We start from the raw sequence: 13,130 nt of genomic DNA on the forward strand, positions 1-13,130 counted from the left end.
TGCACCAAGAGCTTGTAACACTCCAAAGAGAAAGGAAAAATTGAAATCGCATCATATGACCCCTTTAATCTCAGTTGCCGTCGACTGTATATTTGCTTGTATATATTCATGGATGTGCTCGTTGTTGGCATCCTCTCGTGGTCAGTGGTGAGTTTGCACATTTATTTATTTGTTTATTTAATATCGAAATGTTTTGGTTTAGTCCAGCGGTGTCAAACTCAATTACTGGAGGGCCGGAGCCCTGCAGAGTTTTGTTCCAACCCTGCTCCAACACACATACCATGTAGTTTTCAAATAGGCCTGAAGGACTTGATTAGTTAGATCAGGTGTGCTTAATTAGGGTTGAATCTAAACTCTGCAGGGCTCCAGTCCTCCAGGAATTGAGTTTGACACCCCTGGATTAGTCTATACCATGTTATTTCGATGCATTTATTATTAGTATTGTATTAGGTGCACTCTTGGACTGAAACACTCCTGTGCAAAGCTCTATTCTATTTGAATATGTAAATGTAATTGTGGATCAGATCTTTTATTCATAGTCTTTCTTTAAGCATATGCATTAATTCTCACTACTTTAATTACCTTTGACACAACGCAGCCACCCTTTGGTGCTGGATGCTGCAAGTCTTACTGTGTTTTATAAGCTTTCAGCTTATCATTCTCCTCCAAGCCACAATATTTCCATGGTATTTTTGTAAAATATTTATTATTTGGAAAAATTCAGATTGGAAGAACTCTTGTTTTGCACTCAAATTTATTATGAAGTATATTTGAGGTTTGTTTATGTGTGTGAATACAGATAGGAAGCATGTAAACACTGACTGGAAACGATAAGACAGCATGAGTTCTGATAAACGGATTCATTAAACCGCATCAAACGAGAAATCTCACCGACAAATGGGACAAACATATGTGCTAGGACGCAATGACGTCAGACCCCTCAACCCTGAGCCCTGCTCCAGTCCCAGCTGCAGACACAGTCTCTGTCTCACCCTCTCTCCCTCGCCTCTTGCTCTTTGTCTTTCTCAGAGTCGTCCTGAGTCTATTTATGTGTATTTATACAGATACGAAATTAACATGTCTTGTTGACTCTTTCCCAGGGGATTGACTGTGGGGGTCCAGATTTCAGCTCTGTTATCTGGCATTATTTCACTTGTCTGTATCTTTCTGTGATGCTCACATCCTAAGGCTGTTCTCATCATGGATTCTCAAATCTCTGTTAGAGGCACACAACCTTACTCATGCCCTATATAGGACTGTCTGAGACACAAGTTTCCCAAGTCACTCTTTTGTTTATCTCTTTATATATGGATTGTTTATATATATATATATATATATACATATATATAAATTTGTTAATTTTTCTGATCAGGTCCATATAAATTCATTAAAAATTATTCAAACAGTGCTTACATATTTTTCCCAGCCTGGGCGGCATTACAGCTGGAAAAACATTTCCTGGTTTTGCCAAGGCTGTCTTATTTTTTATTTTTTTGCAGACTTCGCCAGAACTGCATGTTCTGTTGCACTGGTCTATATTAACCAAACTCTCTGTATCAGCACCCAGCACTCCATACTGACATATTCTCGTTATTATCAACAATAGTTGCATTACTTTAATGACACTTGCTACGAAATACATTTTATCAACTGCATGTCAAAAATCAACAAATTGGTTTTAGATCAAACAGCATATTCTCCATTGATCTCAGTGCTGTCATGAGTCTCATCCTGTGTCTCCAGAGCAGTGTTATTTTAGTATTATTTATATAATACATTGTAGTATTTATTTTTAATTAACTTGAATTATGATCATTTTAATTTGATTTTATTTCAGTTTTAGTAATTTACTACTTCTACTTAAACTTATTTTAGTTCAGTTTTTTTTAATTTAAGTTTTTAGGGTTAAAATTAATCTAATATTTATATTACATTTTATTTCTATTAACAAAAATGGTTTTAGTGCTAGTTAATAATAACAGCACTGCTCCAGAGTGAGTTTATGACTCAGATGATTAACTCAGAAAGTCATGTGACCAGAACCAGGGCAAAGACAGCAGCTTGGCCATCCTCAGGAGTCAAGACATACTAAGAAGCAATTTCTAAATCTCAACCCAATTTTTTTTTAGGTCCATTAAGACTTTGACTTGGATTGTGACATTATTTTCATGACAGTTTTTTCACACAAATCCAGAGTTTTTACATTTTAGTGTTTCATAATTCACATTGGACTCATGATTCTCACTGCTGCAATACAGTTATTACAAAAAATCACTTACAACAACTTGTCTCCATGGCCAACAGGAACATATCCAATATGCACTTTTATTGGCTAAAATGTATCTAGGGTTGTGTATGTATAAAAGATGTCTACCTTTTCAAAATATGATGGCCTTTAAAATGTGCCGTATATTAAAGCACAGTCTGGATTAGCTGTTTGTGCAGGCCAGTCAATTTCCTGTGCCATTTGTTATAGATAATAAATGATAAGTGATTTAAACCATTATTTTTATTATACTGTACTGCAATCTTGTTTTCCATCTAAGAAGGGAAGAAATCCATTGTGCAACAATATCCCCTCACCTTTCTAGTGTAGCGGACAGCTTTCGTAAAACTGACAGTGAGTGAACACCAGTGAACACCATTTGATATTTTATTGTGAAAATGGGGCTGTTTATTCATTCATTGCTTTTTCAGAATCAAATGCATTATATCATGCTTAATCCAAATCCTTATATTGATCATTTTGTATGATGTACTACTGCTCAACAAGAAAAAGAAAAAAAAATCCCAAGAGACCAACTTTGAGATTATTTATTTATTTATTTTTTAATTCCTCATTTTCTTTTTATTTGTTTGTCTTTGTTCTGTTTTACTTGGGGAAAAGCCCTCAGACTGCCACTGTGTTTATGAATAATTTGAGTCATATATTGTTTTAGCCCTGGGCATGAGAGGGCTCTCTCTAGGGGAAATTATCAGCTTCCTGTTATCGAGATGCTCTTGTTATCATGTCGTAATCATTTGTAATATCTGTATATGAAAATAGCGTACGTGCAAATGTTACTTAAATCATCCCAACACATTTTGGACAGTGAAACAATAATTTCAAGTCTTATTGTGTATCTATATTAATATCCATACAGTCTCTAAACAGGTTAGACCTTTTTGGAAATCCTTGGAGCCCTTGTTTTTGCTGGTAGATTGCACTCACAAGAAAGCGAGAGGAATGGGAATGCAACGAATGAAGAGTTCAAGAGCATGGTGATCAAGTAAACAGCAGCGCTGGACGCCCCACTTCTGAAGTCTTGAATAATGTGTTTATATCTTGCTATGCTGTCTGCACACCACCTGCCCACTGACTCCAACTTCAAGGAAACAGGAGCCAACACCTGGGTTTAGTGTTGCTAACACTTGTCCAAATGAGCAGTAATCCACCAAATATGTTTGCATTGAACTGAATTTACTTTAATGTTTCCCTAATTATGTTTTTGTGTAAACCTAGAGAGACTGCACATGAAGTTTATACTCTCGGACATTAGTACTGCTTACAGAATCCCTAAAATTGGCTGGGAGTGAATCTTACACGCTTGAAATTGTCGCAAGACCCTGTTGAAAAAACAGCATATGCTGGTTAAGTATGTTTTGAAGCATGGCAGCTGGTTATGAGCTGGTATCAGCAGGTCATGTGCTGCTAGACCTAAGCAACTAGCTCCAGCTTAGGACTAGCTCATAACCAGCTCAGGACCAGCTTAAACCAGCTCATGGCCAACTAAAGACCAGCTCAAACTAGCTGCCATGCTTCAAAACCAGACTGTCCTCCAACAAAAAATAACCCTATAGGTCGTTTGTGCAAGCACCTTATTACGACCTATATATAAGTTTTAAAGTTTAGTGCCCTCTAGCGGACGTTAAAATAACGACAGTGTCGTGTTGCGTCTGTCGTCATGAAATGACGTATGACTGTCATTACCAATCAAAATGCATGTTTATTTAAATGCGATTTGTGGATTTTTTACATGGTCCAACCCGATCTCATGGCAATTTGTACATATTTTACTAGGTGGCTAATTCATACGACTTCGTACGAATGACCACACCTAACCCCGCCCCTAAACCTACCCCCACAGAAATCATGCAAAATCGTGATGTACAGTGCATATATATTTTATGAGCACATGCATTCTCTGGGATCGAACCCATGATCACATGACTGCATATTGTCATGTAACGCTATGATCTACCAACTGAGCTATACGAAACCCGAATTATGGTGCAGAGTACAAAGCATTAAAGGGTTAGTTCACCCCAAAATGAAAATTATGTCATTAATTACTCACCCTCATGTCGTTCAAAACCCATAAGACCGTCGTTCATCTTCGGAACAAAAATTAAGATATCTTTGATTAAATCCAAGAGCTCTCAGACCCTCCATAGACAACAATGCAACTGAAATGTTCCCAGACAAAGAAACTTAGCAAGGACATCGGTAAAACAGTCCATGTGACATCAGTGGTTCAACTTAAATTTTGCGAAGCTACGAGAATACTTTTTGTGCGCAAAGAAAATGTAATTAGCATTGTTTACGTTAGGGGGGAAAGCGTGCGCATGGACGTAATCGGCGTAATCAGCGTTGTTTACACTTAGGGTAAAGCGTGCGTATGCGTTGTGATACTCTCCAAAATGGCGTAGGACAGTAACTCGGGGGGAGAAGAATTGTTGAATAAAGTCGTCATTTTTGTTTTCTTTGCGCACAAAAAGTATTCTCGTAGCTTCACAAAATTGAAGTTGAGCCACTTATGTCACATGGACTGTTTTACCGATGTCCTTGCTACGTTTCTGTGTCTGGGAACATTTCAGTTGTATTGCTGTCTATGGGAGGGTCAGAGAGCTCTCAGATTTTCTATCAAAAATATCTTAATTTGTGTTCTGAAGATGAACGGAGGTCTTACGGGTTTTGAACGACATGAGGGTGAGTAATTAATGACAGAATTTTCATTTTGGGGTGAACTAACCCTTTAATATGGAAGTGTCCTGTTGCCGATAGGGGTGCAATTGTAGTATACGCTCTGATGGGTCATATTTCAGGGATTTGGACAAATGACCTATACGGGCATATTGGTTGGAGGACATGTTGCACAAAACATACAGTACCTAACCAGCATATTCTGTTTTTTTTCAGCAGGGGATTCTCGTGTTTTTAGCATCCCCTTTCAGTGAAGATGTTCGCAATGAAAAATCCTACAAAATATGCATTTATTCAGTCTTAAAACAGAACAGATCAAGTTTCAATAACATTAATATATAAACTGGAGAATATATAGCAATGACTCAGATTGGAAATGGGTCTCAGATGCTTCCATGACTTTATTTGTTCCCTTAAAATGGACTCAGAGAATATCATCCTATAAAAATCTTCATTGAGACATGCTATCCCATTATTTCAATTATCTGTAAAAGGCAGCCTTAGGCCAAGCTCTGCATCCGTGTTTTATAATCCACTTCATGAGCAGGTGATTCACCCTGAATAATCCTTTTTTCGCTCAGCCAACAATAAGAATTAGGCAGTGTTCATGGCATCAAGCTAACCCACGGATCTCTCTCTGTCAATTCATGATCAAGTTCTGGAAGCGAGACAACTTCAGGAACTGCAGGTTGCCACACCTGCGCTACACTTCGGACTCGCTCCTGACAGGGATGCGCAAATCCAGGGTGTGATTACAGAAGCGGTAGACCACGGACCAGTTGGCTTTCCGCTTGATGAAGAGCCGCAGCTTGTCTCTGAAAGTCTCCCCGAGGAAGCTGTAAATGATCGGGTTTAGGCAGCTGTTGGAGAACGCAGCCAGGTTGACGATGTGTCCAGTCAAGGGGTAGTCGTGCCACAACGTGGTGTCGCTGCGTTTCGACGGGTCGGCCGTGCCTTGGAGCAGTTGGATGCTAATGAAAACATTCTCAGGTAGCCAGCAAATAAAGAACACCAGCACCACCACCACAATCATGCGCAGGGCCTTCTGCCGGCGTGGCCACAGTCCTCTGTGCTTCTGGGCACGCATGAGGATTCGGACGATCAGGGAGTAGCACAGGCCGATGATGGAGAACGGCACCAGAAATCCGATTGTCACCTCGAGCCACTGGATCTCAAAGACGTTGGCGAAGCAGAAGTGCACCTCGCCGGTGTGTTGGGTCTGCACGATGGTGAAAGGAAGCAGAGTCGCCAGGATGGAGGCCATCCAGATGAGGCTGCAGCTGAGTTTGGCATGCTGCATGGTTCGCAGTGGACTGCTGCTCATAGAGCTAGCCAGAGCAATGTATCGGTCGAAACTCATCCATGTCAGGAAGAAGATGCTGCTGTACATGTTCACCTGGAGGAACAGCGACATGAAGGTACAGAGGACGGCGTAGTCGTAGTACTTCTCGTTGAGATTGAAGACCTCGATGAGCGAGTCTGCCACCAGAATAAGGTCCGCCACGGCCAGGTTGACGAAGTACAGATCAGGGATGGTCATCTTGTCCCTGTGGTTGAGGTTAACCACCAAAATAAGGATGTTCCCAATGAAGCCAATGGGGAACAGGAATATGGTGTACAGGCAGGAGAGAAACAGGCTGATGATGTAAAACTCATAGGTGTCTATGCTTTCTTTCACATCGGTTAGGTTGAAGTCATACGAAGCATTGAACTGCTCAGTGCCATTTACGTAAATCTGAATCACAGTGGTAGTCTGCTCTTCCATACTGGCCAAGTCTCTGTTTCAGATGCTGTGAATGGTGCTACATACTTCATTTGTGTCAGTGCCCAGTTCGCCTTGTAGAGAGCATCCTTCTTTAAGCCTCCATTCGCATTCTGACGGCAACCGGTTGTTTACAAGCGGACGCTCAAGGTCTGATTGAATCCACCCAGACAGTTTCACCTCTGGAGATGCAGCCAGGGTAGAAGACCTCCATTTTCAGGGCAGTCTCTCAGCTATGGAGGCTGCCTGGGCTTGTGTGATCCATGGCACCAACACCAAGAGTCTCTCCTTAGGGATTGAGCTTCCTTTTTTTCTTTTGCACACTTTGCTCTTCACACGCATTCAATCCAGTGCAGTCTGGTCTCCTCCAGTCCATGAGCATGATTTTTTTTTAGTCCACTAATGACACTACCTCTGTGACACCTGAACAAGAGAGAGAAATAAGAGGAAAATAATATCTGAAGAACAAAACATTTTTTTTGTTCACTTGTTTTGATCACTTGTTTCATTGACATTATTATTTAAGGTGATAGTTCACCCCAAAATAAACATTCTGTCATCATTTATTCACCCTCATTTAATTCCAAACCTGTATGACTAAATTATTGACTGACAGCTCTCCTGTCCCCGTGTTGAGACAAATCGGGGACCAAAAATGTGAACTTGCATTTACTCGATTCCACAAAATTAATAAAAACAGTGAAATGCAAACTCAGAATATGATGCAAGCCTTTCTTCTGCATCCTATTCTTTATGCAATTCAGAATAGGAGCACAGCTGAAAGGTTAGTTTGAGCTGCACCCACTAATTTACAGACATGAATTTACATCTCCTTCAGCCTGAGGCGTATTCATGTCACTATTGGTGTGAAAAGGCTTTTACATTTACCAAAATCAAGCAAGCAAGCCCAGACCAGATTGAAAAAGTAAAGCAAAAGTAACGTAAGTAACGCCCAACTCAATTCGAGCATCTAAGCCATCTAAGAAATGGCTAAAAACACATCTCTTTTGTCTTCATTTGACCCTCTAACTCTAGCACTCTCTATTCTAATTCTATTTTATCTATTTGTTTTCTTTTTTTTATTTAAATAAAAAAAAAACACTTGATCCTCTAACACTTGCACTCTATTAATTTTCTAACTGCTTGTTTTCTTTAAAAAAGGGCCTCTAACACTAGCTTTCACTATTATTTTTCTATTTTATCTACGTTTTCTTTTTGTTGTTTGTGTGTGTGTGTGTGTGTATATATATATATATATATATATATATATATATATATATATATATATATATATATATATATATATATATATATATATATATATATATATATATATATATATATATATATATATATATATATATATATATTAGTGCTGGGCAACAATTAATCGCGATTAATCACATCCAAAATAAAAGTTTTTGTGTACATAATATATGTGTGTTTATTGTGTATATTTATTATGTACTGTATATATAAATACATATACATGCATTTATATGTGTTTAAGAAAAATATGTTATGCTTATATATTAAATATATTTATGTATAATAGAAATTATATGAATATAAATATATACATGTAAATATTTTCTAAATATATACTGTATGAGTGTGTCTTTAAATATACATAATAAATATACACAGTACACACATATATATTATGTACAGAAAAACTGTTATTTTGGATGTGATTAATCGCGATTAAGCGTTGCCCAGCACTAATATATATACATCTTGCGTGTACTGCATTAGGTTAACCGAGACTTGTCATATCACTTGCATATTTTTGCTCTTTTGTTGGTTTTGATTGCTTCTATTGTCCTATGTTCATTGTTCATTGTTCATTTGTAAGTCGCTTTGGATAAAAGCATCTAAAAAGTAACTTGCCCCAACACTGATGACTATATATATGTTTTTGCCCATGTAATGAAAGTCAGTGGGGTCCGAAACTGCAAACAGACCCAATGGACTTTCACTGAATGATGGACAAAAAAGTCCAAGTCATTTTTCAAAATAACAGAAAGTCATACAGGTTTGTAATTACATGAGGGTGAGTAAATGATGGCAGAATTTGAATTTTGAGGTGAACCATCACTTTAATGTATTATGTTAAATATCTGCGTTTGCACTTGATGGCAGCTCTCATAACAGTTTTTAATTCATTGACATTGATTCACATTAAGGACCGAGTGTCTACAAGCTTATTAAAATGCAAAGCAAAGTCTTAAACAGATGCATTGAAGCACCCTGAGCTGTCAGACCCATGTGCTAAACTCACAACTATTAAACAGCAAAAAGACGCACTGTAGAACTGCATCATAGGGATAGATACAATATTTGATTTTCCTCACAGGAACATAGGCTAACTTTACATAACATTTATGTTCATAACTGATTTTCACTGCACTAATGTATTTTGATTTTGGAGAGATAGATTGTAGTGAACTAATTATTTTTTACTTACACAGAGTTAATGGGTGTCAAAAGAAAATATAATTATATTATATGACTAATTTCAGATTCATATGCCACAGTATCATCATGAATAATGGTGTGTAATGAATTAAATCTAATGCCTCCATGCTAATTAAAACGCTCATTATGCAACAATTACCATATATTTGGAAAGAATATGTAATATTTATATATAGGATCTGTATTAATCCAAATTAATTTGTTAAACAAATGCAAGAATTATATTAATAAGTATTAAAATTAAGTATGGCAGAAAAGACTGACCTTCAGTGAGCAATCAGGGCATATCCGACTTTTCACTTCCTACATAGATTAACAACTCCTTTCTCAAATATAATTCACCAGAGCCAAATTTAAATGTGCATAATTGTATTCAGTGATTTTAATGAGGTCTATGTAACCTGTCTGGACTCAAAATACTTTAACCTTTAAAAGAATCAGTCCGGATTAAACTCCCAATGAAACTGGTCGGCGCGCAGCAGAAAAGTCTAAGAACCGCAGCCAGCTTTCCAAAATTAGACCACTTATTTTCAGCGTTTTGCAGATGGCTTATTAGGAGCATAAAGGTCGGGATATTTGGACACTGTAAATGGTTTTGACAGTCATGCACAGTGCAATCAAATGCAATCACTTTTGCAACAGTTTGCAATATTTATCTCTTAAATAACGTAGGAAAAATATCTATAAAAAAAATAATAAAACAAAATTTTAAAAAGTTTCTGTCAATAATTTTATATAGGAACATAATATTTGTTTGGCATATCATTAAAGTGCCCATTAAAGTAAACAACTATAAACTAACAGCATTATGTAAGGCTTCCTTTGCTTTAGAAATACCATAAACAGAACTGTGAGAGTCTGATCCTGTAGCTGTAATTCATTCTCAACTGCAGACCCATTCAGATTTCATCACTGCATAATAGATAAAGGAACATTTGTTATTGCCTAAAATTACATCTCCTTCAAAAGACCCAGTAGGACAATATAACTCTTTCCCAAAAGGGATTCTGCACATTTACTCACAGATGCAAGATGACACGAGCAATTTATCAGTATATTAGTGATGGAGTAGATACATCAATAAAAGACAAGCACACACACACCCAGATAATTGAAAGGCTCATTTGGAAAGCGAGAGAGAGAGAGAGAGAGAGACTGCACATTATGATATGTCTCAACCAGGAAAATGACTGTGCTGCTTTATCAAGTGTTCCCAACTATTTGAAATCTCTGCAGTGCATTTGAAAATTATGGTGGAATAGAAGACTTAAGATTGTTTTTCCCTACCTCTGTTGGAAAACCATTTTACACTAGCATGAATTTGCATGATGTTCCAGGTTTATTCTGCTTCATGGTGCTGGTCTTGCGCAAGTGCCCCAGCATCGCCATGCTATTAGCCAACAAAACTTAACAGGTGAAGCTGCTCAACCAGCAGTATTTCTAGTGAAGCTGGTTGACTAAAATAGTCTTGTTGGTTAAGATAGTTAACTGTCATATTCTCTTTGGGTTCTGAGACTGCATGGCCATTTCAATAGCTCAAAAACATACTTAGCATTCAAGTAACAGGTGGATATTTCATGACTTTTTATTGCCAAATTCTATGAGAAATTATTACATTGTAAATAAATAAATATAATATATGTGACCCTGGACCACAAAACCAGTCTTAAGTGTCAATTTTTCAAAATTGAGATTTATATATCATCTGAAAGCTGAATAAATAAGCTTTCCATTGATGTAAAGTTGTCCAAATGAAGTTCTTAGCAATGCATATTACTAATCAAAAATTAATTTTTTATATATTTACGGTAGGAAATGTACAAAATATCTTCATGGAACACGATCTTTACTTAATATCCTAATGATTTTTGGCATAAAAGAAAAATCAATCATTTTGACCCATACAATGTATTTTTGGCTATTGCTACAAATATACCCCAGCGACTTAAGACTGGTTTTGTGCTTCAGGGTCACATATATGTATATGAACCGAAAAACGTACTTATATTTGGGGACTGATAGAACCCAGATATAAAACAAAAATAATGAATTTTCACATGATATGCTGTATGGCAGTTAAGCACACAGCAATATTATTTTAGTATTATTTATGTTGTTTACATATGTATTGTTTTTGTTGATGTATTATTGTCATATTTTCAGTTTTCATTTTACTTCATTTTTTAGATATAGTAATTTTGTTATGTGCTTTTCTCATTCTCATTATTTTTAATATTTATATTTAGCTTTATTTTAGTTCAGTTCTATACATTTTAGTTATTCAACTTCAACATTTCAACAAGTAACATTTCTAATTTTATGTTTTTTTTTTTCAAGTTTATATTTCTCACGTAATAAGTATATTTTACTTTTTTTATTCTAATAGTTTTAGTTAACAATAACAACCCTGACACACATTATAGCAGTACATTCCTAAAATGTTTCTGAAGGAAACAACAACAAGTGTATTACATTGTAAAACAGTACATTTTCTGTATGACTACTTTGACTAGGGTTAAAAGGTTAATTTGAAGTTTTTCACATAGAGCATTGGGCTCTCAGGTCCATATCGACACAAAATATTCTAGCCGTTGTAGTCTTTTCAAATGGGTTTGTCTCACAAATTAACTTAATCTCTAACTAATCTATTATGCAACTCATTTACTTTTCTCAAAAGTATTATTAATGAATACAATCCATGAGTAGAAAATAATAGTCAAAAGTCACTCACTTTATTCACAAGGGCATGTGATGCAGTCAGTGTAGAGTTGGCGCAGATTTGTAATTCCTTTACCAGGACAAGATCCACTGGCTGCGCCACCTACTGTTATAAGACAACTCGCTGCTGTCAGGGAGAAGGTCCAGACCAGAATATCAACTTCCTTTCTTTGTGGCCACTAGTTCACTAGCCACCCCTCTACCTCTTCCTCTCTCTCTCTCTCTCTCTCTCTCTCTTTCCTCTCTGCTCTGACTTTCCTCAGCACGGCCACACGCATGTGGACAGCATCAATAGCAGGAGACCCACCAATGGCAGTTACTTAGCACAGGACATATGGCTGCTGTCACGACTCATTTCATCTCTGTTTCAACCTCGGAGACATCCATGACACTAGTGCTCATTAGTCTAATTGCAGTTCAAAGAATGACGAAGATTTCACAAGGGCAGGTTGTTTTAAATGCTCCAGACCTGGGATGAGACGTCCCCGATGCAACGACTCTGATGATGAATAATTGAGTGTATTTAATACACCTGGTCAGGTTTGAACTATTAAAGATGATGTAAAGTGCTCGTAGATGAGCGAGATGCAAAGAAATAGCACTAACTTTATGGGGTGTTCAAATAATCGTCATGCTAAATAAACAAACGCTCCTGTCGTAAAAGTTCCCGACGGTGTAATCTGTACTGTTTAGTGCCAAATCTTAAGAGATGGTTTCACAGCTGTGTCATTTTCTGTTAAAACATCAATGAGAGAATGGAAAATATGCATAATAAGATCGTATGTGAGAAGTTAATCATTTGGTTGTGCAGTACAATGTTAGATGGTGAATCGATACGACCCTTAGTTTGGAGAACGAGGGGCAGCAAAGCTTTTGTCGGTTGTGAGATTACTGAGTCACAAACTATTATGCTTGTAATTCGATTTTCTGAACAGGGATGGATTCTGTTCACCTTATCAGCCTCTCCGTGTCAAGATGGGTTTACAGAAAGCTTGAGGGCTCTTTTATGTGCCATCAGCTACGTCTTCAAAGAGGTTTGTGTAGAACATCCTGAAGTCAATGGTGAGAATCCCTATCAGGCTGTCTGTAATGAATCCCCTGTGTCCCACAGAAAGAACCTTTCAGACTAGAACATCAACAAATATAGAACTATACACTCTAAAAAATGCTGGGTTAAATACAACCCAGTGCTGGGTAAAATAGGGACAA

At 37.2% G+C, this 13,130-nt stretch overlaps 1 protein-coding gene across 1 annotated transcript; it reads right to left on the reverse strand.

The window, feature by feature from the left end:
* Positions 1–5,666: 5,666 nt before the first annotated feature.
* On the reverse strand, positions 5,667–6,784 carry LOC107703333 (G-protein coupled estrogen receptor 1). The gene has a single exon (XM_016505923.1). The coding sequence runs from the start codon at positions 6,726–6,728 to the stop codon at positions 5,667–5,669; it is 1,062 nt and encodes a 353-aa protein (XP_016361409.1). The 5' UTR covers positions 6,729–6,784.
* Positions 6,785–13,130: the final 6,346 nt, after the last annotated feature.

This window comes from Sinocyclocheilus anshuiensis, unplaced genomic scaffold (genome assembly GCF_001515605.1).
Source record: "Sinocyclocheilus anshuiensis isolate Anshui unplaced genomic scaffold, SAMN03320099.WGS_v1.1 scaffold58, whole genome shotgun sequence".
NCBI lineage: Eukaryota > Metazoa > Chordata > Actinopteri > Cypriniformes > Cyprinidae > Sinocyclocheilus > Sinocyclocheilus anshuiensis.

What these genes read in the sequence shown, in the direction of transcription:
- LOC107703333 (XM_016505923.1), bottom strand. Translation starts at nt 6,728, where the DNA reads ATGGAAGAGCAGACTACCACTGTGATTCAGATTTACGTAAATGGCACT.